Source organism: Balaenoptera borealis (genome assembly GCF_965194805.1).
Source record: "Balaenoptera borealis genome assembly, chromosome: 14".
Lineage (NCBI taxonomy): Eukaryota > Metazoa > Chordata > Mammalia > Artiodactyla > Balaenopteridae > Balaenoptera > Balaenoptera borealis.
This window is the reverse complement of record NC_138875.1, coordinates 69,423,393-69,446,642: the sequence shown is the minus strand read 5'-3', so window position 1 is coordinate 69,446,642 and position 23,250 is coordinate 69,423,393. Positions and strand designations below refer to the sequence as shown.

The window sequence follows — 23,250 nt, the reverse complement described above, 5'->3', positions numbered from 1 at the left end:
GCCCACACAAAAACGTGTACATTTATGCTAAGTGAAAGAAGTCAGTCACAAAAGACCATTTATCCATTATGTGAAATGTCCAGACTAGGCAAATATATAGATTATTATTTGCCTAGGGCAGGCGGTGGGGAGGGGAAGGGGAGGTGGGTTGGGAAAGGTATAAATTCCTTTTTGAGATGACAAAAATGTTCTAAAATTAGATCCTGGACTTCCCTGGTGGCACAGTGGTTAAGAATCCGCCTGCCAATGCAGGGGACACGGGTTTGAGCCCTGGTCCGGGAAGATCCCACATGCCGAGGAGCAACTAAGCCCATGTGCCACAACTACTGAGCCTGCGCTCTAGAGCCCGTGAGCCACAACTACTGAGCCCGCATGCCACAACCACTGAAGCCCTCACACCTAGAGCCCGTGCTCCACAACAAGAGAAGCCACTGCAATGAGAAGCCAGCACACCGCAGCGAAGAGTAGCCCCCGCCTGCCGCAACTAGAGAAAGCCCACGCACAGCAACAAAGACCCAGTGTAGGCAAAAATAAATAAATAAGTAAATAAATTAAAAAAAATAAAATTAGATCCTGGTGATGGTTGCACAGCTCTGTAAATAGGCTAAAAACCATTGAATTGTACATACACTTTGCATGGGTGAGCTTCATGGTATATATATCTCAATGCAACTTTTTAAAAAAACAAACCCAGTAGAAAGGTAGTGGGGGAATAGCCAACCTCACCTATCTCATAGTCTTGGTGGTTTCTGACACTTACTGAAAGGAACCCTATAGTTATGCATGACCGAGTTGGCTTAGGTCAATGTGTGTTACAAACTACCTTGCTTGTTACTGGTATGTGCTATTTTTTTCTAATATATATATGTATACCTAATATATACCAAATTTCCTAGGGAATTTGGTAACTCTTGTGACTAAGAGATTCATAGGTGTTATAGTGAGGTTTCCTCTCCTCTGAGAATTTGAAACTAAGGAAGCCAGACAAAATAGAAAATATTATCATAGGGATGAAAGCAAACATTATAAAAACAGCATAGAGAGAAATGATGGCTCCTCAGCCAACACTTGCAATATAATTGGTGGTCAAGACCACATTTTCCTTCTTTCTTTTTTTTTTATTGTGGTAAAATATATATAACATAAAATTTACCCTTTTGACCCTTTTTAAGTGTACAATTTTAAGTGCACAATTCAGTGGCATTAAGCACATTCGTGTTGTGCAACCATCACCACCATCCACCTTCAGAACTTTTTCATCTTCCCAAACCTACACTGTGTACCAGCTGCCCATTTTCTGAAGTTAGCGACCCGAGTTTGATTTTCCCCCAAACTATTACTATGTGAACTTGGAAGAGCTACTCTGCTCTTCAAAGCCTTAGTTTCTCCATCCATGAAATGGGGATGATAGTTCTTGCCTGAACGGGCCCATTTGAGGATTCAGTGAGAAGCGGAGTGTAACATGCTTATTAAATGCCACCCACCAGATCTGTGTCTCCTGCCCAGACAGTCTTCCTCAGCTGCAAGCCATCCTCCAGTTGCCTATCGAACATCTACAGGAAGTTCCAAGGTCACAAATACAACCTGTCCAAGTGGAGCTCAGCGCCCCCCCACCGCAAGCTGCAGCCCCTCTTCCTGGGTCAAGGCCTCTCCATCCTCCCAGTGCTCACACCAGACACTTGAGTCCCCTTAACTCAGCACTCATCATAGCCCTATTAGCAGCCAAGTCCTAATGGTCCCATCTCCTAGAATGCTGTTGAATCTGTCCACTTACTGTCCCCTTACCATAATGCTGCCTTTGTTCAGGAAACATCAGCTCTCAACTCTACCGAAGTCCCCAGATGGGTCTCCTTTACTCCAATGTCTACACTGCTCCTCCTGCTCTGGCTGCCTCCTTCTCAATAGCATCTCTACCCCTTCCCCACTCCCACCCTCACCCTGTTGCAGTAAGATTCTTCTTTACTTGCATGCATGCCATTTCTCCTGCTAACCTACTTGAAAATGCAAATGCCTCTCTAATCCTTCAAGATTTAGCTCACTGGTCAAGGTTAGGGACCCCTCCTCTCTGCCCCCATCTCATTCTATGCTTCCCACTAATATTTGCTGAGTGTAGTGCCAGGCCTTGTGCTGAGCACTTTGTGTGCATTATTTTATATTCTCTTCCCTCCTGATGTCATATCTCTACTTCGTCATGATTGAGGTTGGTGCTATGGTTATCCTTGTCTTACAGATGAGAAAAATGAAACCTAGAGAACTTAACTGCTCAAGGTCATACAGTGAGTAAGAGGAACTACCAGATACAAAAACCAATTCTGTCTGATTCTCTGAAATCTGCAGTATCACAAATATAATTTGTAACCGAAATTCTTCCTTCCTTGGTTCCCTGGGTGAACTGTCTCATTTTTTACCCTACTGCTCTCCTATTACTTCCTCTGCAGCCCTTTCTCACCTCTCTCCTTTCCCCAGCTGACTTAGCTCTTTCTTGCTTGGTGTTTCCATGGGCAGCCCCAGGGAAATTTCCTATTAAAATCCCAGTTCCAGCTTCTCTTGAAACAATCCAGAGATTGTCAACACCACGTCTGAATCTCGCCATGGCAGCAATTACCAGGGTTGAGTAGCATCTCCCGCCTCCTCCCCAGCTTTGAGATGGGGCGTGTGCTCGCAATTCTTCAAAGACCTCACCCCTCTCTGATAGCAGCCACTTCCGCCACCGTCACCCGTGTGTGTTTCCTCCCTGGAGCCCTCACCCCTCTGAACTCTGCTGAGTCTCTCTTGCCTCCCAACACTGATACCTAGAAAGGAAAAGATGGTGTCTTCTCTTTGTTTTTTCATCTGGCCACATCTGATATATCCAACATGTTATCAAAAGTGACAGAACCAAAGGAATTCTTTGTCAAAGCAAAGCTTTAGGTCTGAGTCTGCTGCAGCTATTTGTCACTTGCTGCTGAGCACACTACGTGGCATGACTGCTTTGTCCACTCAGCAGCATCTTTCTCTCTGCCTGGTGGAGGCCACGGAGACAGGAAAAAGCCCTTTTGCAACGGAGGTGCTTTCCTCTCTGATTATAGATTACTTGTTATATAATTCCCTCAACTGTGACAGGACCGCCCCTTGACTTCTGTGCAGAAAAGAGTTAACCCAGCAGCCCCAAGATTGCACATCCTTATAAAGTCCTGCTTACAAGGTTGGCCCTTGGCTGGTGTCTGGGAACTTGGATTTGGGGAGGGTTTCCCTATTTCCAGAACTGATAAGAGTGGCTCACTCTGCCTAAATTGTTTGTACAAACAATGTAATTTATGCTGAATACCTGTTTTCTTTCTTGGAGTCTGGAATTTTGGCACATGCTAGACAAAGAGTGCTTATGTGACCAGCACCAAAGAAAAACTCTGGGTACTGAGTTTCTAACAAGCTTCCCTTGCAGACAGCATTTTCACACGTGTTGTCACAACTTGCTGCCGGGGAATTAAGTGTGTTCTCTGTGATTGCACTAGGGAAAGGAGCCTTGGAAGCCTGTGCCTGGTTTCCGTCAGACTTCACCCCACGTGCCTTTTCTCTTTGTTGATTTAACTTTGTATCCTTTTGCTGTAATAATTCATAGCCATGAGTAGGACTATGTACCGAGTCCTGTGGGTTCTCCCCTTGAGTCGTTGAAACTAGGGGTGGTCTTGGGGACACCTGACACAGTCTCTCTCTGCTTGTCTGGATGCCACTTCCCCTCTTCCCTGAAGACTTCTTCCCTGGTTACCACACCTGGGAGTGATCTTTCCCTGTGCCCAGTGAAGCTGTATGTGCAAACTTTGGAAACAGAGACTTGGATCAAATACTGCTTTGGCTTGGCATGGAGCAGGCCCTGGTAAATGGCCCCTCTTGTAAAGATTGTTTAGTCCCTTGGCTGGTACTTAATCTTGGCCGGTTCAGACTCCCTAAGAGCAGAGGCTTTGCAGACAGGCCTGGGTTTGAATCCCTGCTCTTGACTCTCTTACCTTCTGGGACCTTGTTTCTTCATCTGTAAAATGGGTGGAATTGGGTTTAATTTGATGGAATCATGCAAAGTACTGCCCATAGTGCCTGGCACACAGTTAGTGCACAGCAAATGGGAACTTTTATCATTGTTTTGGTTATTGGTGTAGAAGTCTTCTCCCCAAATAGACAGGAAGCATCTCACTGTTCTGTGTTACTCTCTCAGGTTACAGCATTCTGTTACACAAAGTAGGTGCTTGAACCTTTGTTGAAAGGAGAATATTTACTCTGCAGTGAAAGGCATGACTTTGTTGCCAAAATAAAAACAAAAGTAGTCATTACCATTTAAAAAATCACATTTGAGTGCTTACGTGCCATGCACTGGGCTAAACAATTTGCATAATTTATTCCATTTAATCTTCACAATGACCCTGTGAGTGTGGTACTATTATTATTATCACCATTTTAAAGATGAGGAAATGAAGCTTAGCACAATCACGGACTTACAGCAAATTAGTGGCAGAGCTGTAATTCAAAACCAGGTGTAGGGGCTTCCCTGGTGGTGCAGTGGTTAAGAGTCCGCCTGCCAATGCAGGGGACACAGGTTCGAGCCCTGGTCCAGGAATATCCCACATGCCGCGGAGCAACTAAGCCCATGCGCCACAACTACGGAGCCCGCGTGCCACAACTACTGAAGCCCGCGTGCCACAACTACTGAAGCCCACGTGCCACAATTACTGAAGCCCACACACCTAGAGCCCGTGCTCCGCAACGAGAAGCCACTGCAATGAGAAGCCCGCGCACCACAACGAAGAGTAGCCCCCGCTCACTGCAACCAGAGAAAAGCCCGCGTGCAGCAACAAAAACCCAATGCAACCAAAAATAAATAAATTAAACAAACAAATAAACAAAAAAACCCAGGTGTATTAGTCTGCTCAGGCTGCCGTAACAAAATATCACAGATTGGGTGTCTTAAACGACAGAAATTAATTTTCTCACAGTCTGGAGGCTGGAAGTCCAAGATCAAGGTGCTGTCAGAGTCAGTTTCACTATCTGTTGAGGAGTCTCTTCCTGGTTTGTAGATGGTAGGCGTCTCCCTGGCTTTCTCAAAGGGCCTTTCCCTGGTGCATGAGTGTGGGAAGACTGAGCAAGGGTGTTTTTCTTATAAGGACACTAATCTATAAAACCAGGGCTTCACCTTTACAACCTCATTTATCCTTAATTACTTCCCTAGAGGCACCATCTCCAAATACAGCCACACAGGAGGTTAGGGAGTCAACATACGAATTTTGGGGGGGACACATTCAGTCCAAAACACCAGGCCTATCTGACACTGGAGCAGTCACAAATTAGTCAAAACTTCTGACTTGCTCTGATGCCATATGAAGAACGATGTGGGGTTAGGAGGTGGGTGCTTAATTTCCTTCACTCAGTCAGAAACTTTAACCCAAATAGGGCTGCTAACCTTTCAGAGGTCTAGAAGCATCCCTCCCATAGTGCTTTGTCAGGGAACACTTGAAAGGGTTCCTGGATTTAGAAGTCCACCTAAACTTGGAGTTTAGACTAAAAGGGAAAGAATTTGGAAGAGAGGGGAAAAATAAGTAATTCCACTGACTCAGAAGCCATGTCTCAGAAATAAAGTCTTTTAAATTTATTCCCCCAATCAGAAATGTTTGCTCAGGACTTCCTTGGCGGTCCGGTGGTTAAGATTCCGTGCTTCCAATGCAGGGGGCATGGGTTCGATCCCTGGTCTAGCAACTAAGATCCCACATGCCGTGCTGTGCGGCCAAAAAAAAAGAAAAAAAAAAGAAATGGTTTGCTGGGAGGTCCAGTGGCCTTTCCAGCTGATGGCAACAGGTAAGGGAAAGTGTCTTTGAAGTTCCTCCAAAGACATTGTTTGAAGCAAATTTGTTTATCTGATTTTTTTTGTGGTCAGATTGTTTCGGTTTTGATCTTTGTTCCAAAGGATGGAAGATTGTCTACAGGCATATTTCAAACACTCCTTTCATTTTCTCCTTTTCAGAAGCACCCAAACTAATCAGGACATTTGTTTGCTTTGTAATTATTTACTTAAAGGACTCCCTGTGTGTGTTCAGACAAGAAACTCGTTCTTCTTGTAAATTGTGAGGGGGCTGGAGATTGTACTGATATTCCCCAGTACCATTAAGCCAGACAGCTGCTGTGGTTCATTAGCCTTCAGAAGATCCATAAATCCTGAAATGTTAACTGAGTATAACTGGATCAGGATTCACAAGATATAAATTCTTAGACAATGACAAGGGAGGATGCAAAGCTCTAGGAGTAGTACTTAAACCTTGGTTCAGAACCCTGAATTTTTTCACTTATAAACAAGCAATTCTCTCTAAGAATTTGAATGCTGTTTCTCAGAATTTTTCATCCGAATTTTCTATTTTAATCTTCCTTGATCCAGAGACTTAAAAAATTTTTTTTTTCTTCTGGAAATGTATCAAGAACTTAAACTGAATTTCCAAAGATCCAAAAAGGGAAGGGAAGCTGCTTCTGGTGACAGGAGAGCAGCTGTTCAGGAATAAATTTAAAATGCTCCACTTCATCAAGGTGGAGCTGAACATGTGGTTAGTGTTTAATACCAGACTAATTCATTTTTTTTTAAAACAGTTACTAACTTTTTAAAACTAACTTTTATTTTTGGCTGCCATCGGGTCTTAGTTGCAGGTACGCGGGACCTTTCATTGCGGCACGTGGGCTTAGTTGCCCCGCGGCTTGTGGGATCTTAGTTCCCCGACCAGGGATCGAACCCGTGTCCCCTGCATTGGCGGGTGGATTCTTAACCACTGGACCACCAGGGAAGTTCCCAGACTAATTCTTGATAATATTATCTATGTTTCATGTAGATAAAATGCATTTATGTATTTAAGTGTAGACCAAAGAGACCCTTAGGTAGCTTTGCACGGTTGCCAAACGATTCCTTGAAGGACACACTAACAAGACTGACTATCTATTTGTGAACGTCATGCCATTGGAAGGAAGATGTGGTTCTACAGCAGAGGGTGGCAAACCCATGTCAAATCTAGCCTACTGCCTGTTTAGTAAATAATGTGCCACAAGGGCAGAGTTTATTTGCAACAGAGGCGGTATGGCCCACAAAGTCCAAAATATTTACTACTGGCCCTTTGCAGAAAAACTCCCCTCCCCTCGAGGGCCTCGAGTTGGCCTTACTTCCACCTCCTCATCCACAGGCCTAGATGAGGAACATGGTATATCAAGTATCCCATGAAGAACCGACCACTCAAACCCTGGCTGGGTTGTTCTTCTGCTGACATGACAAGCCTTGCAGCCCACTAATGCTTGAGCCACAGGTTTAATTAAGATGGTCAAAGCGGGCTTCCCTGGTGGCGCAGTGGTTAAGAATCTGCCTGCCAATGCAAGGGACACGGGTTCGAGCCCTGGCCCAGGAAGATCCTGCATGCCGCGGAGCAATTAAGCCTGTGTGCCACAACTACTGAGCCTGCGCTCTACAGCCCGCAAGCCACAACTACTGAGCCTGCGTGCCTAGAGCCTGTGCTCCGCAACGAGAGAAGCCACGACAATGAGAAGGCCGCGCACCGCCAACGAAGAGTAGGCCCAGCTCACCGCAACTAGAGAAAGCCCGCGCACAGCAACAAGACCCAACATAGCCAAAAAAAAAGGAAGAAAGAAAAGAAAGATGGTCAAAGCGGTTGAAACACCTCTACTCTGAATCAGCAGAGTCCAGAAAAGAAATAGATAAGAACTTTATTTTTAAAACTTTAAAATTAGCAACCATTAGAGGGGAATCTTCTTTAACTTAATCTTTTCTTCAACGTTTGAAAAGTATCTCATCTTTGTTAAAAGTTCCTTGGCTTTTTCAAAATCATCTGAAATAAAGAGAGACATTAATGCGTGGCTTCATTTCAAGCAAGAATAAAATCACTCTATTATCCAAGGCAGCCGGATCAAAGCTGAGCCCCAGGCTCTGGAAGGCTGATCAATTACTCAGTAGATTTGAGAAAGAGAAAACATCTGGATTGTTCAGGGGATAAAGGGCTTAACCAAAGGGAGCAAAAGCATGCTTCTTCACAGGATTCAGACTTTAAATGAGAAGCTGCTTCTTCTTCAGGACAATACCCAATAACTAAGTTGTGTTTTAAGAGTTTTCCCCTATCATACACGGTGGTCTAACCCTGACGAGGATGTGGAAGCACCTGGTGCTTTCTCTGTGCCAGGTGCTGCGACACAGAGCTGCCCCCAGGAGGCTCGCAGGTTCTGGAAAGATGCCCTTAGACCCGTGGTTCTTGACTGCGGGTGATTTCTCGCCTGTGGGGATGTTTGGCAATGTCTGGAGACGTTTTTTGGTTGTCACCCTGGGGAGGTGGCACTGACATCTAGTGGGCAGAGGCCAGAGGTGCTGCCAAACAGCCTACAGTGTACAGGACAGCCCCCCACAACAAAGAATTATCTGGCCCAAAATGTTGGTAGTGCCAAGGTTGAGAAACCCTGACTTAGATTTATGTGTAATAAAATAATACACCGTTATATTCATATATGGTTAAAACTACCAAGAAAAGCAAGGGAATGGTTAGTACAAAAATTCAGGAGACTAGTTGCTACCATGGAAGGGGAATGCAATTACAAAGGGCCTACCAGGGGCTTGAAGGCAGTAGTCATGTTTATTTCTTTATTTCATTTGATTATTTTTTTGTATTTATAAATATTCTTTTAATTATGATAAAATATACATGACATAAATTTACCATTGTGACCATTTTTAAGTGTAGAACTCAGTGACATTAAGTACATTCACAAAACTGAAACTCTACGTATGAAACAATAACTTGCTGTTCCCCATTCCCTTTGGTCCCTGGCAACCACCATTCTACTTTCTGTCTCTATGAATTTGACTGCTCTAGGGACCTCATGTAAGTGAAATCATACAGTGTTTATCTTTTTGTGACTAGCTTACTTCACTTAGCATAATATCCTCAAGGTTCATCCATGTTGTAGCATGCATCAGAATTTCCTTCCTTTTAAAGGCTGTATAATATTCCCTTGTATGGATAGACCACATTTTGTTTATCCATTCATCAGCTGATGGACAGTTAGGTTGCTTTCACCTGTTAGCTATTATGAAAAATTGTATGAACGTTGGTGCTGACAAAAATTATCTCCTTCACCAAACTCTAGCCAGGCTCCTCTGAGCCCTCTTCTTGACTAGCCCTCCACCTTGGCCTATAGGGACTTGAACAAACAATAACATAGTTACTTACAGCTCAAAGGCGGCATCCCTAGGATGATTCCAGCCCCACCTTAAAATGCCTGCCTGAGAACACAGGGCTGCCAAAAGAATTTATCACAGTTTACACCTGAAGCTAGGGCCCGTCTCCCAGGGTCTGTGGGAGGGTAGGAACCTAACTTCAAGAAGTGCCCGTTAGCAAACCCAGATGGGTTTCAAATGGTCCAACTCCTGCTTCCCACTTTTTGTAAATTTTCACTTCCTTGGTCCTGTGCGCTGCCCACCCCCACCCCACTCCCTCATTCTACCTTTAAAATGCCCAGTCACACATCGAAGCTGAGTTCAGTTCATGCTGGACTATTCCCCTACTACAATGCTTATTACTGATTAGAACCCGTCCTTAGCACTTTAACTAACGTCTGGCTTTGTTTATCTTTGACAGTAATCTGGTGCCGTGACTTGGATCTAGATTGGAAACACCATCAGGCCCTCAGACATGACGGTTGGACCTTTCAGTGAGCATAGAGACCTTGGTCTCCTCTCCAGCCCACCTGCTCATTTGGGAACCTGGGGTGAGTCTGACTCCTGCTCAAATTCTGCAGACACACCTCTGTTGAAGCACGGTGAGGACAGATTTGGATTCTCACGATTCTGAGTATCCTCTCAGAAGGATAGAGTCCCAGCCTTCTTTTGAAAGGTAGCTCCAGGCTGGAATTCTTTCTGGCTCCTCGTTTTGAGTGGGGATTGACTCCCGGGCTGGATATTTTCTTTTTCCTGGCTCCTTGAGAGGCCTCTATGTTCTATTTAACCCTGCTCCTCCCATGGGAACTTGTCAGCCCTCTGAAACCTCCTTCTTGAACTTCTACTGACTGCATGCCACCATGGTGCTTGGTCTACCTCTTTTCTTGCTGCTGTGACTTTATAGGCAGATCTTGTTTTATCATGCTTTGCAGATACTGCGTTTTTTACAAATTGAAGGTTTGTGGCAACCCTGCGTCGAGCAAGTCTATGTATAACATTTTCCCAACAGCATTTGCTCACTTCGTGTCCCTGTGTCAGACTTTGGTAATTCTCCCAATTTTTCAAACTTTTTCATTATTATTATATTTGTTCTAGTGATCTGTGATCAGTGATCTTTGATGTTGCCATGGCTAAAAGATTATGACTCACTGAAGGCTCAGTGGATGGTTAGCAATTTTTAGCAATAAAGTATTTTTTAATTAATTGGTTTTATTAGACATAATGCTACTGCACATTTAACAGACTACAATTAGTCTCAACATAACTTTGATATGCAGGGAAATAAAAAAAATGCATGTGACTTGTTTTATTGCAATATTCAGTTTCTTGTGGTGGTCTGGAACCAAACCCGCAGTATCTCCGTGGTCTACCTGTACTTAGGAAAAATCGGAACTTCTCTGGCTTCTTTGGGAAACTTAAGATTCCCCACACTGGCTCCTTTAAGACCTCTCGCCTCCTCCTCCCTCCTCTCACCACCTTCCATCTTCCCTTCTGCTCCCTCGCATCCTTTGATATGTCCCCCTTCAAGCCCCTACCTCCTCAGTCCCTCTGTCCATCCTACCAGACCTTTCCCTTCCCACTCCCGCCCCCCAACTCCTTACAAGCACTGGAATTTTGGGCCTCCTGTCCCCATCAGGGGCTTGCAAGGGACTCAGGTACCTCCAAAAGCAACCAACTGAAGCTGAAAAGAAAAAAAAAGCTAACTGGAAACAGATATTTAGCCCACAGACTCCATAAGATTATATATCAGGGCAAAAAAAAAAAAAACCCCAAAACAAAAAAACAAACAACCAAACCAAAAAAACCTTAAAAAAACCTCTACAACTCACATTGAGCAGGCAACCTTTAAAACTTGCTCCATCTGCCAGAAACTCAATTCAGATAAATATATAAAACAGAGCAAAAATGAGAACTACCCATATAAACTAGAGAGTTTAAATTTTTGTGTTTAATTTCCCAGTTTTACTGAGATATAATTGATATAAAGTCATATTAGTTTTAGGTATATAACATGATTTGATATGTGTACATATTGCAAAATGATTACCACAAAAAGTTTACTTAACATCCATCACCTCACATAAAGTGAGTTTTATATTATCTTATTTGTGCCTGACTTATGGCAGAATTTTTTAATGAAAACTGTAAGATCTATTTGCATCTGTCTGTATATTTACGTATCTACACATATACATAAACATATATTTCCCTAGCTTCTGATGGTATTATGAAATTAATTTATAAAATCCTTTGAAGGAACTTATCCTTATTTGCTTAGAGAGAAATGAGTACTTACATAAATTAAATCTTCCTAAAACTTCCAGAAATATAAGAACCAACTCAAATGTTTTCAATTTCATGTAATTTGGGTAAATCTTTGGTAAACAAAACTAGTGTGATGTTCTTGGTTTAATAAAATGGATATGTCTTCAGAGTTGTTAACATTAAATATAATGCAAGCATACTTTTTTATTCTACTTACATTTACTAGTCAAATAAGCTAACATTTACTAGATGTTTAAGATGATAAAAATGATAAATTTGATATTATTCAAATTAAATCATTCTGACAAACTTCATTTCAATGATAATTGTGTCTTATATATTGTTTAAAAATCATTTCCAAAATCTTTGGGCTAACTCTAAGTTAAATAATAGATATTCATTAAATATCTAAATAATTTCTAAATAAGATAAAGTGCTGAAACATTCAGTATTAAGCATAAATTTATATACTTTCGGCTTCTTATTTTATATGGTACAGAGAGAACAAAGATATTTGGGTCTATTTTTAAACATGTTCGTCTTGCCACATTAAAAAAAATTGTATTATAAAAAGCATATGCCTCTAGGGACTTCCCTGGTGGTCCAGTGGGTAATACTCCATGCTCTCAATGCTGGGGGCCCAGGTTCGATCCCTGGTCAGGGAACTAGATCCTGCATGCATGCCACAACTAAGAGTCTTCATGCTGCAACCAAGAATGCTGAGTGCTGCGACTAGGAAGTCCGAATGCTGCAAATAAGTCTGCATGCCGCAACTAAGAAGCCCGCCTGCTGCAACTAAGATGCCACGTGCCGCAACTAAGACCCAGTGCAGTCTAAATAAATAAATATTTTTTTTAAAAGCATATGCCTCTAGAGATTATGAAGTGGTATATTCATAAAACTTGCTAATCTGCTACAGAATACTGGTATGTAATAGCTCATAATTTCTACCTCCTAGTTTTCTCCGTAAAATAAAGTACTAATGGTTAAAATTTATAATTGGTATATGAAAATAAAACTACTGGAAATGATAAGAGTGAAGAAAAACAACTTTGTACACAAAGTATGGGAGAAAAGTAGGATGTGTTTTTACATGAAAAGCATGTAAAGAATGTAAATGTGTTTTTTGTTAAGATTAAAAAGAGTAATTTTGTTCTAAAGTAGACCGTGAAAGAGGGAAAGAATAAGACAAAACCTGAATGAATGTAGAAAGCTGTAGAAGGTGTGTGGAAAAGGAATTTTATGTTGTAAGGTCAAAGCTGGCTAATATTAAGTGGATTTATACATAAAGTGTTTTTAAAAAAATGAACTTAAATATCAATAGTGTACTAATACAAAACCAGAGTGGTTTTCTGTCAAAATGACAAAGTTTCTTGGATTACTGGTCTGCTGTTAATAAAAGATTGTCAAAGGTTTTTCTTTACCTTTTGAGTAATCCGCCTAGGAAACATATTCTGTCTTATCAAAATAATTTCCTGTGCTTCATGTTGTCTTTATCATGTCCTCGATTATGTAAGAGAATCGAGCCTCCTCACTGTCAAAAGAGCTAAGGGTTTTTTTTTCCCATGTTACCTCATATTTCCCTTCGAAATTTTATTTTTTTAATTTTTTAAAGTTTTGGCTGCATTGGGTCTTCGTTGCCGCGCACGCTTTCTCTAGTTGCGGTGAGCAGGGGCTACTCTTCGTTGCAGTGTGGGGGCTCTAGGCATGCTGGTTTCAGTAGTTGTGGCTCACGGGCTTAGCTGCTCCGTGGCACGTGGGATCTTCCCGGACCAGGGCACGAACCCGTGTCCCCTGCATTGGCAGGCGGATTCCCAACCACTGCTCCACCAGGAAAGTCCCTGAAATCTTTGATTATTACTTCAGTTTGATAACTAAGTGTTGTTTCACAATGATCTATGATCCTATTTAATTAAATATTCAAACCATTTAACATTTTTGACAACTTCCCCAAACCAAATTCTAAATAAATTCTTCTTGACTTTGAACTGACTTTGAAGTTTCTGAGAGGTCCCCTGGAAAACCTCAAAGGATTTGTTCTCTCACCTTGTAAAAAGAGAGATGTTAAACTGAGTAGGTTTATTTGATATATTAAATTACAATGGAAGCAGTGTCAAAGAAAAGATACTTAACCTTCCCTAGGTTATTTTTATATGGGTTAAATGTTATTATTTCAGAAATTGTATAAAGTTCTTAGAATTTGTCAATGCCCTCATTATCCACGATATATCCTGGTAAGATGTTATCGCCCAGTTATTATTTGAAAATGTGGTATGTCACAGAAACAACCAGATTGCCTTTTCAGTTGTGTTATTTTTATAATAACCTCTCATCAGATCTTTAACTATGGCCATTTTAAGTCTTTTGCTATCCACGGATGGTTGTTACCTTACTCTGATGCTTTCCTAAAAGCTTTTGCAACCAGTTATAAGCCAGAGTACTTGTGATCAATAAACAGGTACTGTACGAGGTACTCTGTGGTACAGGCTTCTGATGGCATTGCTTACATTACTGAGTTCAAACCAGTTGACTAAGTCAGGATTTCCAAAACGCTAATGAAAAGGCCGATGGGTTCATGAAACTGCTAACCCAAGATCAAGCAGAACAAAATTAACTACATAGGATTGAGTAAACTGATAAGTTGATTATAATTTTTTATATTTTTTGTTCGAACTATTGCTGGCTTTAAATGTTCTATTTTCTAGATATGAGGAAATCCCCTTTCCTTTTCTCTTAAGCTATCTATGACTCATTAACAATCTAGTAAATTATACACTTTTGTAAACAAAATTAAAACATCTTCTCCCTGCCTGATCCCTCAAAAAGTTAGAAACTATTATTAAGTATTCTTGTTTTCACGGCAATATAGTTATTTGCATAGCTTCAGTAAGAATCTGTCCTCTTTGTGATAGGACATAATTAAGAATAAGGCTTTGACGGGAATGTCATATTTGAAAATGATGCATAAAGTCATCAATTTTAGGGAAATAAGGTTGATTTTATAGAGATAATGCTTTCAAAGCCCTGTTGCAAAAACTGGCTTGGTACCTGGTTTACAGGGTTCCCAGCCTTACAGGTGATTAAGGGCACTCGGCAGGCCCATGAATCTTAGAATATTTGGGGGACGTTGGGAAGAGAGGAATTCACCTGAATCTATAGGTAATGCAGGTGAAGAATTTTGATGGAGAAATCTTGGCTTGACTTCCTAGCAGAGAGGTTTTTCAAGTCTAATCTGAGATTCCTCATACAGGCAGACCTCAGAGATACTGGGGGCTGGGTTCCAGACCACTGCAACAAAGTGAATGTTGAAATAAAGCAAGTCACACACATTTTTTGGTTTCCCAGTGTGTATAAATATTGATACTATACTATAGTCTCTTAAGTGCACAATAGCATTATGTCTAAAGAAACAATGTACATACCTTAATTAAAAATATTTTATTGCTGAAAAATGCTAACCATCATCTGACAAGACAGGAGTGCTACAAACCTTCAATTTGTAAAATATGCAGTATCTGCAAAGTGCAATGAAACCAGTTATTGCTGTAAAAAGTTCCATTAGGAAAACTTAAAAAGGCCTTTATGGTCAGTTACCATTCTTGATGCACTTAATAAATAATCAGGCCAAATTTCATGAAACTAAATTTATTTTGTAAACAAGAACAATGCTACTTTATCTTTGATTAAAAAGAGGGGGTGACTGTTGAGAGAAATTTTATGTTTCAGTGGAAAAGAATAACACAACCTTGCGAATTATCAGAATCCGGTCCTGTTCATTGTCTTTGAGGTTTTATTATCTACTTGTAAACTGAACTGGATCCTTACACATTATGTCGGCCCTCAGCAAATCCTCAATTCTTCTAGTTTCTTTCAACATCTGGCTACAACTTTCCAAACCAATGTTTCCAATGTTCCTCCCTCCCTCCTGACTTACTGTCACTAAGAACTAAAACCTGACTGCCCAGATCCTCAGTGGGATTCAGGCTGTCTTATAGCTGCCCCTTTCCTCCAGGATCTGGAAAAGTCCTGCAAGCTGAAGCTGGAGGACTTGATGGAAACTTCAAAGAACTCATCACAACAAATCACGGGCAACCTTTGTGCCTGGAGCTGCTGGTACACGGGCCACTCAGAAAGCGCGCACCTTCCACGCTGTGCTCTGCAGAATAACCATGACTGTGATGCTGATGTCTCTGCCATCACCACAAACATTCAAACTACAAGCCAGGAGATGCGTCAGATTGCCTCTGCTGTCCTCATGCCAACACCTAAAGACGCTTAAGCAGTCAGTGTCTTCTCAGGTGGCTGCTCTCTGGACTCAGAAACTGGGGTTATAGTCGGCTCCAGCCATTGACCTTTGTTTTCCTTTTCGTTTCCATAGAGATGCTCCTCATTAAATGCACATTTGCTCACGTCATCCCCCAAATATCCTCTACTATCAGGCCTCAACAGATGGCTCAGCTAGTCCTTCATAAACAGAAGACGACTGAGTGAGAAATGGACTTATGTCGTTCAGAGGAAAGGAGGTCTCTTCTGTCTCTTTCTTGCTGTTCGTTCCAGTCAACACCTGATGATAGGGCCCCTGTCTCCAGGCTCTGTGGGAGGGTGGGAGCCTAACTTCCATAAGGGCCAATTAACAAACCCAGATGGGTTTCATAGGACCAACTCCTTCTTCCCGCTTTTTGTAATATTTCACTTCCCCAATTCTACTGAGCCCCTGTGCACCCCCGCCCTACTCCCTCATTCTCCCTTTAAAATGCCCAGTTACCTCTGTACAAATCAAAATTGAGTTCAGTTCACGCTGGACTCTTTTCCCTATCGCCATAGTTATTACTGATTCAAATCTGTCCTTACCACGTTAACTAGTATCTGGCTTTGTTTATCTGTGACAGTGCATCTCTCTGAGTTCCTGCTGTCAATTCTTTAGGTGTACACCCAGAAGTGGAATTGCTGGATTGCACCGTAATTCTATTTTTAATTTTTTGAGGAACTGCCATACTGTTTTCCATAGTGGGTGCACTATTTTACATTCCCACCAGCAGTGCACAAAGGTCCCAACTTCTCCACAACCTTGCCCACATTTGCTATTTTCTTTTTTTTTTAATAGCACCCATCTTTATAGGTGTGAGGTGGTATCTCGCTGTGGTTTTGATTTTCATTTCCCTAATGATTAGTGACGTTGAGCACCTTTTTTCTATTTCTTAACCTGGGTGGTGGGGACATGGGTGTTTCTTCTGTTGTTAGTCTTCCAATTGTACTTATGTACTATTCATTCTTTAAGAAATTGTATTTTATAATTAAAAAAATAAAAGCCCACAAAGGTATAACAGGAACTGGGGGTGGGCCTTGGTGGAACATAATCTGACCATCTTAACCAGTAGGCTGGGGACATGGATTTCAGGCAGATACATTGGGCCAGGTTCCTGTCTTTTCTGCTATTAATCTATATTCCTCCCCATCTTTTTAGAGACACCTCTCCCTCCCCCCCCACCTTCTGCCTGCTTCTCAGAATAAACTCCTACAGTCCCTGCAAAGTAGGCAGTACACTGTGCAAGCTTATCTCCTTGGCCCTCAGTGATCGGACTGGAGTGGACATCTGACTCAAACTGGGGCAATCAAATCCCCCCTCCCAGGAATCTAGATTGGATCTAGAAGACTCTAGTCAGATAAAAGGCCCTGCTCTTATGAGGTAATAGACCAAGGAGGACTGAGGAGTCATCCAGTGGGGAAGGCCAGTTTGCAGCACTGTACACCAATAAGAAAGCAGACGGAACCGGTGTATAGCGGTGGGGAGAAGGATGGAGTGGCCAGCTAGGCCACCAAGTTCAGGACGACAGTCTTGGTTCCAGACTGCTTTCTGGTTCCCAGGTCTTGTTCTAGAAAAGCTCTTATCACACAATACTATACTCGTCTCAGGGACTTTGGATTCTGAGAGATAGCCCTGATTCCTTAGAGCTGACCTCCTTTTATCTGGGCTAGTATGAGTTGCGTTCTCCTTTCTGTAGTCAAACGATCCCTAAGCCAAAGGGCTATTAATCTCTTATTTAAGGAGTGGCACAAGTCAGGGATGGAAAGAAAGGCTGTTCTTGCTTAAAAATAGCTAGAAATAGATCTAGTCTCTTTAGCCTGAGAGCCAGGAGCAGTGGGGACACGAATGAACACGCCCTATTTGCAATCTGGGCACAGCTCGGCCATGGGATTCTCCTCCTGGGCTTTGCAGAAGAAAGGGGTGTGCGGGCTTTGCCAAATGTTGACTGTGCAGCCTTGCCCTCAGAGTCTGCCTGTGTTGGCTTCAGCCCACATCCCTCACCTTATCTTCTACTTGCTAAAGGGGAATGGGAGCACTTTCTCTCATCTAATCTTCAATGGGCATATCACTGGTTTTGGAACACCCCTTGTTTCTCTAGCAAGACTTTGAATCCTTGAAGGCAGAAATGTAGACTCATCTATATTTTATAGCTCCCATGTACCCGTCATAGGATGGGCATATAACAGCTACTTATTGAATGGATGGTTATACCTCAGTGCTTACAGTTTCTTTCCATATAAAGTCAAGAAATGAAGGAAGTACCTCTTTCAAAAGCTCTGCTCACATTGTCAGTCAATTCTTTCTGTTTAGCTGAAAAAGAAAAACATTATCTTAATTTTTCTATTTAAATAGACTCATAATATGAAGACAACGCTTTGTCATCTTGTTGTTGTGAACACAACATAGCAGGGAGTTTGGATTCAAGGGTAAGGCCTCATAACCTCTGTCTCTACAGTTCCATGACGGCAGCTCCTGTTTAGTGCAGCTCTGGCTGATCCTAGTTACACTGTTTTTCTATCCATGAAAGGTCTGAGGGGCAACCACCAAAGCTCATAAAATGGCTATAGAAGCATTAAAAAAAAAAGACAAGGAAGTTCCTTAGATTATCTCCACCAAGCACTCTGAGTCTTCCAGATTTCAGCTAGGAGAAAATTAACAAGCGGGACTTGCCTATCAGCAGGGCATTAGAGTGTGCCAGGCAACTACTAGCAAATTATACAGCCTCTCAGGAAAATGAAACATTTCGATCATATTGTACCTTAAGAGAGAAGATGCCAGATGAAGTAAAGGAGCAGCTACCTCACATTTTTATTGTTTGCTCATTAGAAAATTGTATGATAAGTGCCTTTTCCAGATACAAACAGTATCAATCATTTATATGGTGCCTGCTTTCAAAGCACTTTCAAATACATTATATCCCCATGGTAAGCAATGACAGGTACTGGGAGAACATATATGGTCACATGGTTGGTGAGTGGAGGAGCTAAGAGCAGACCCCAAGCCATCTGACTTCTGGTCCAGTGGTTGGAAACTCGCTTCTCAGGTGGCAACGTGGTGTTGACAAAAGAACACTGGATTAGGAGTCTGGAGCCTCTGAAGTCCTGACCCCAAAACTATCTAGCTCATGCGCTTGAACGTTCACATTACCTGGGCCTTAGCAGGTAAAAGGAAATTTAGGAATTACTCTAAATGAAGGTCAGTGACCTGCTCAAAACCAGATGTTAACTATAGAGCTAGAAATAACCCCCACCATTGACTGGGAACTTACCATGGGCCAGGCACTGTGTCAAGTGTTTTACATGCTTTAACTTAATTGTTGCAACAACCAGTACTAATATTATCTCCATTTTACAGATGAGGAAACTGAAGCTCAGAGGGGTGAAGTCACTTTACTGAAGGTCACACACAAAGTCAGTGGCAGTGTTGGGACTGAACCCAAGTCCACCTCACCCAGAGCTTCATGAACCTCTGCCTTCCAAAGCCGTGCAGCTGGGCCTTCTGACTAAAAATCCTGAGTTTCTCTTTTCCCAACCCTAATGTTGCTGGTACACCCCTAGCTGACAGCTCCCCCACCACAACTTCTATTTTACTGCTTTTAACTTCTTTGTTTGTTATTTATTCACTCACTTGACAAATACTTACTGAGTCCCTATTATACTCCAAGTACTATTGCATGTGCTAAGGATGTGAGGGAAGCAAAAAGCAGACACAATTTCTGCCTCTGTAGAACTTCTGGTCTAGTAGGGGAGACTGATATTGGTCCAGTAATCTCACATAGACCAGTGATTAGGCCTACAAAGGAGGGGTACCCACGACCAAAAGGTAGAGACAGAGAGGTCCTCTGCAGATTCTTTGAGGAAGTGATGATTGCCCCCAGATCTGAAGGAGGAAGAGTTAAATAGATGGGGTAGAGGAGAAGAGGGTTTCGGGCAGGAGCAACAGCGCAAATGCCCTGGGTAGGGAGGTACAAGGTACAGATGAAGAACTGGAAGCAGCCTGTGTGGCTGGAGTGGAAGGAGCAAATGGGAGGAAGCAGAGGCCAAGCCATGCAGGTCTCTTTAACCTGAGGCGCGGGGCGGGGAGCCACTTGAAGTTTTTAAGCAAGGCCAAGGGTGATATGATTAGATTTGGGTTTCAAAAAATTCACACATGTGACAGTGTAGGAATATATCAGATTGAAGGTAGAGACGGACCAGTGTGGAGTTACTCCAGTTGTCCGGGTGAGAGAGAATGGTAGCTTGGGACAGGGAGGTGGCAGTGAAAATGGATAGATGGATCTGAGACACATTTAGAAGGTCAGCTTTTCAAGACTTGGTGATGGACTGTCTATGGGGGTAAGGAAGAATAAGTTGTTAAGGACACCTCCTCAGTGTTTTGGACTTGTGCAACCGCAGAGCGTCATTCACTTAGAAAGGGAACATCAGCAGAGGAGCAGAAGAGAGACGCTCATGACTTCCATTTGGGACACACTGAGTTGGAATATATAAACTCCAAGAAGGCCCAGGCCATGTCTTTCTTGTTCATTGCTGTATCCTCAGTGTCCTGCACAGTGCCTGATACAGTAAGCATGCCATAACATTTGTGAAAGTTCATATCTGCATACAATTTGAATGAGAAACCTGGAGCCTTTTCTACATGGCATGGTTAATTTTATGTGCCATCTTGTTTAGGCTGTGGTGCCCAATTGTTTGGACAAACACTAGTCTAGACGTTGCTGTGAAGGTATTCTGTAAATGTGATTAACATTTACAGTCAGTTGACTTTAAGGAGATTATCTTCCATAACATGGGTGGGCCTCATCCAATCAGTTGAAGGTAGTAAGCAAAAACTGAGGTTTCCTGAGGAGGGGATTCTGCCTCATGACTAACATAGAAGTCCTGCCTGAGTTTCCAGCCTGCTAGTCTATCTACATATTTTGAACTTGCTAGCTCTCATAATAACATGAGCCATTCCTTAAAATAAATTTCTCTGTCTCTCTCCACATACACATATACTACTGATTCTGTTTCTCTGGAGAACCCTGACTGATACACTATGGAATAAAGTGGAAAGTAAAGCAATATGGGATCATAAGATCAAGGTTTCAATCTTTGCTCTGCTATATCTGCTGTGTGACCTTGGGCATTCCCATGAACTTCTGAGGTCTATTTTTCTTGTCAGAGATAATATTATTATCCAAATGATGTCATGGGTGGGAAGGAGCACAGCAATCTGCAAAATACTATTACATTCTTGGTTTAAGCCCGCCTTCCAGAGAATTAGGAATTTTGCAAGTCTAACCTCTAGACAAAATGGGTTTCAGCGTAATCAAGAAAAAAAAAATTCCCTGAGTCATTATGAAGGCCAATATGTACTCTTTATAACCATTTTTCACTTAACCCCTACATGTACTCAAAACAGCAATAAAATGCATTCAGTGGTATTTTATCTTTTACCTCTGACAATAGATTCCATCTCTTTCATGGCAGTTTCACCTTGAGCTTCTGCAAGTTTTTCATTGATTTCCATTATTTCCATGAGGAACTGACTGTCCACTTCATAATCTGTCCCTTCGGGAATCTCTACTCCACAGAGCTTTAGCTATTGGGGCATAAAGCAGGGAAAATAAGTTTAGTTCAAGGAACTATGGCCAGAGTCATAAAACCTCCTCACCATATATCCTCCTCACCGTTCAGAACAGAATGCCACTCACAGGGAAATCTTGAACTGTCCCAATAGTGAAAGTGTGAGGGTAGGGTGCTGGAAAGTTAGACTGAGATAGGAGTGCTGGGAATGGGATCACTCCCTGCTACCTGGAACTATGTGACCCTGGGGGAGTCATTCTTCCACTTGGGAAAAAAGTGGAAGGAGGTTGAATTAGGTATTTGTAAAAATTCTATTAAATCCTAAAATTCTACGGTGCTCAATTCTCCCCCACAAAAAAACAAAACAAAACAAAAATTACTCTTCCCTAAAAGCCAGCACCATCTAATCCTTGAAATTTATAGAAAATGGTAAAAAAAAAAAAAAAAAAAAGGCAATTGGGCAAGTAAGATTTACAGAGATACACAGAGAAAACTATACTCATGTAATAGTATCTTTGAGGTTAATTATCGTTGGGTCCCTAGATTAGCTCAGGTCTCAAGCACTCTTCTGTTGAACACAGGGGAGTAGCTGTCCTACAGAGCAATGGGACCAGGATGTCATGATAGACGGGTCGGAAAATCACCTTACAAGGTATAGTCCCCTGCTCAGGGGAGCCAGAAGGGTCTCATAGGCATCATTAACAAGGGTCGAATGCTTCTCTGAGAAATCCTTTTCAGTCTGTAAGTGGAAATGAAGACAGTCATATTACCACGCAAATAGGCCATCTTACATTCACAAACTGTTTCATAAAATACTGATGGGCAAGCACATAAGGAAGTGGTCAAAGGAGAACTGGTATGGGATAAGCTGTTTTTATTTTCAAGTGATGGGTTCTAATTCTGCTGGGAAATCAGGTAAAAGCTCTGAGTGTAAGACAGGTCCAGGGTCTGGATGGCTGGGGTCAGGCTGCCTCAGGGTGAAGCTGGTTGTCCGGCTCTGTCCCTGATAATCACATAACCATAAGGACACTGCCACCCACCCAGGGTACACACGTGTTTGGGTGTGATTATGGGTGGCCAATAGGCTACCTGAGACCTCTGGCTGAAGAAATCTGGGTGGATAAGACGCTGTAGTTGCTGGTACCTATGCTGGAGCTTCGCAGTGTCAACTCTGAAGGAGCGGTTGCTGGAAGGAAATCAGGAGATGAAATTCATGCATCAAATGTTTATAGATTTGTATAGTATGGGCCTGGTTCCTGTTCTCATGGGGGATGACGCAATAAACATACAGACAGAGCTATTTCAAAAAGTGGTAGGTACTGCAAAGGAAAAGAGAATAGGATCAGAGAATGGTAGATGTGGTGGACAAAGAGATGACATTTGAGCTGAGACCTGACTGATGATGAGGAGTAATCGAAGATCACAGGAAAGAGTCATTCAGGCACAGGGAACATGCAAAGGCCTTGAAGTGGGAAGAAGACTCGCATGCTTGAACAACGTAAAGAGTAGTGTTACTGCAGCCCTTCATAAGTGCTCAGTGACTGGTGGGGCCAGAGCCCAGAGTTAAGGGGAAGAGGCATTCCTGAATCCCACTCTATTTTTCTAAGGCCCAGGTCCCTTCATCTCTACCTCTCACTTTATCTTAATCGAATCCTCTTCGCTTTCTATTCCCAGAGCGTGCCCTATCTCATCAGTTTAGCTTCGCCCAAACTTCACCACCTCTCCAAGCTCCTCGACCTTCGGAGGTAAACAAAAAAAACAACTATTTCTCAGACCTTCCAATTCTCACTTTTGCCTTAGACTCTGCCCACAGCATTAAGTTTTTCTTTGCTCTTACTCTCTTATTTTGGATAACACCTCAGTATTTCTTTCTTAAAAGTCTCAACCCAACTTTAAAAGTTCTG

The 23,250-nt window shown here is 42.3% G+C and overlaps 2 protein-coding genes across 5 annotated transcripts in view; one reads left to right on the top strand and one right to left on the bottom strand.

Moving 5' to 3' along the window:
- TTC28 (tetratricopeptide repeat domain 28) overlaps positions 1 to 23,250 on the top strand; it is a 648,733-nt gene that overhangs the window by 4,212 nt on the left and 621,271 nt on the right. The window lies entirely within an intron of this gene.
- HSCB (HscB mitochondrial iron-sulfur cluster cochaperone) overlaps positions 1 to 23,250 on the bottom strand; it is a 31,033-nt gene that overhangs the window by 7,074 nt on the left and 709 nt on the right. Inside the window, exons 2-6 of one of the 4 annotated variants that reach the window (XM_082355611.1) lie at positions 22,436 to 22,532; positions 21,996 to 22,085; positions 21,218 to 21,362; positions 18,045 to 18,092; positions 7,698 to 7,835 (exon numbers count right to left, since the gene is read on the bottom strand). In XM_082355611.1, the coding sequence (XP_082211737.1) occupies positions 7,744 to 7,835; positions 18,045 to 18,092; positions 21,218 to 21,362; positions 21,996 to 22,085; positions 22,436 to 22,532 (472 nt within the window). In that variant the 3' untranslated portion in view covers positions 7,698 to 7,743. Of the gene's footprint in view, positions 1 to 7,697; positions 7,836 to 18,044; positions 18,093 to 21,217; positions 21,363 to 21,990; positions 22,086 to 22,435; positions 22,533 to 23,250 lie in introns of those variants that run through there. The other 3 variants (XM_082355612.1, XM_082355613.1, XM_082355614.1) reach the window with 3 other exon arrangements.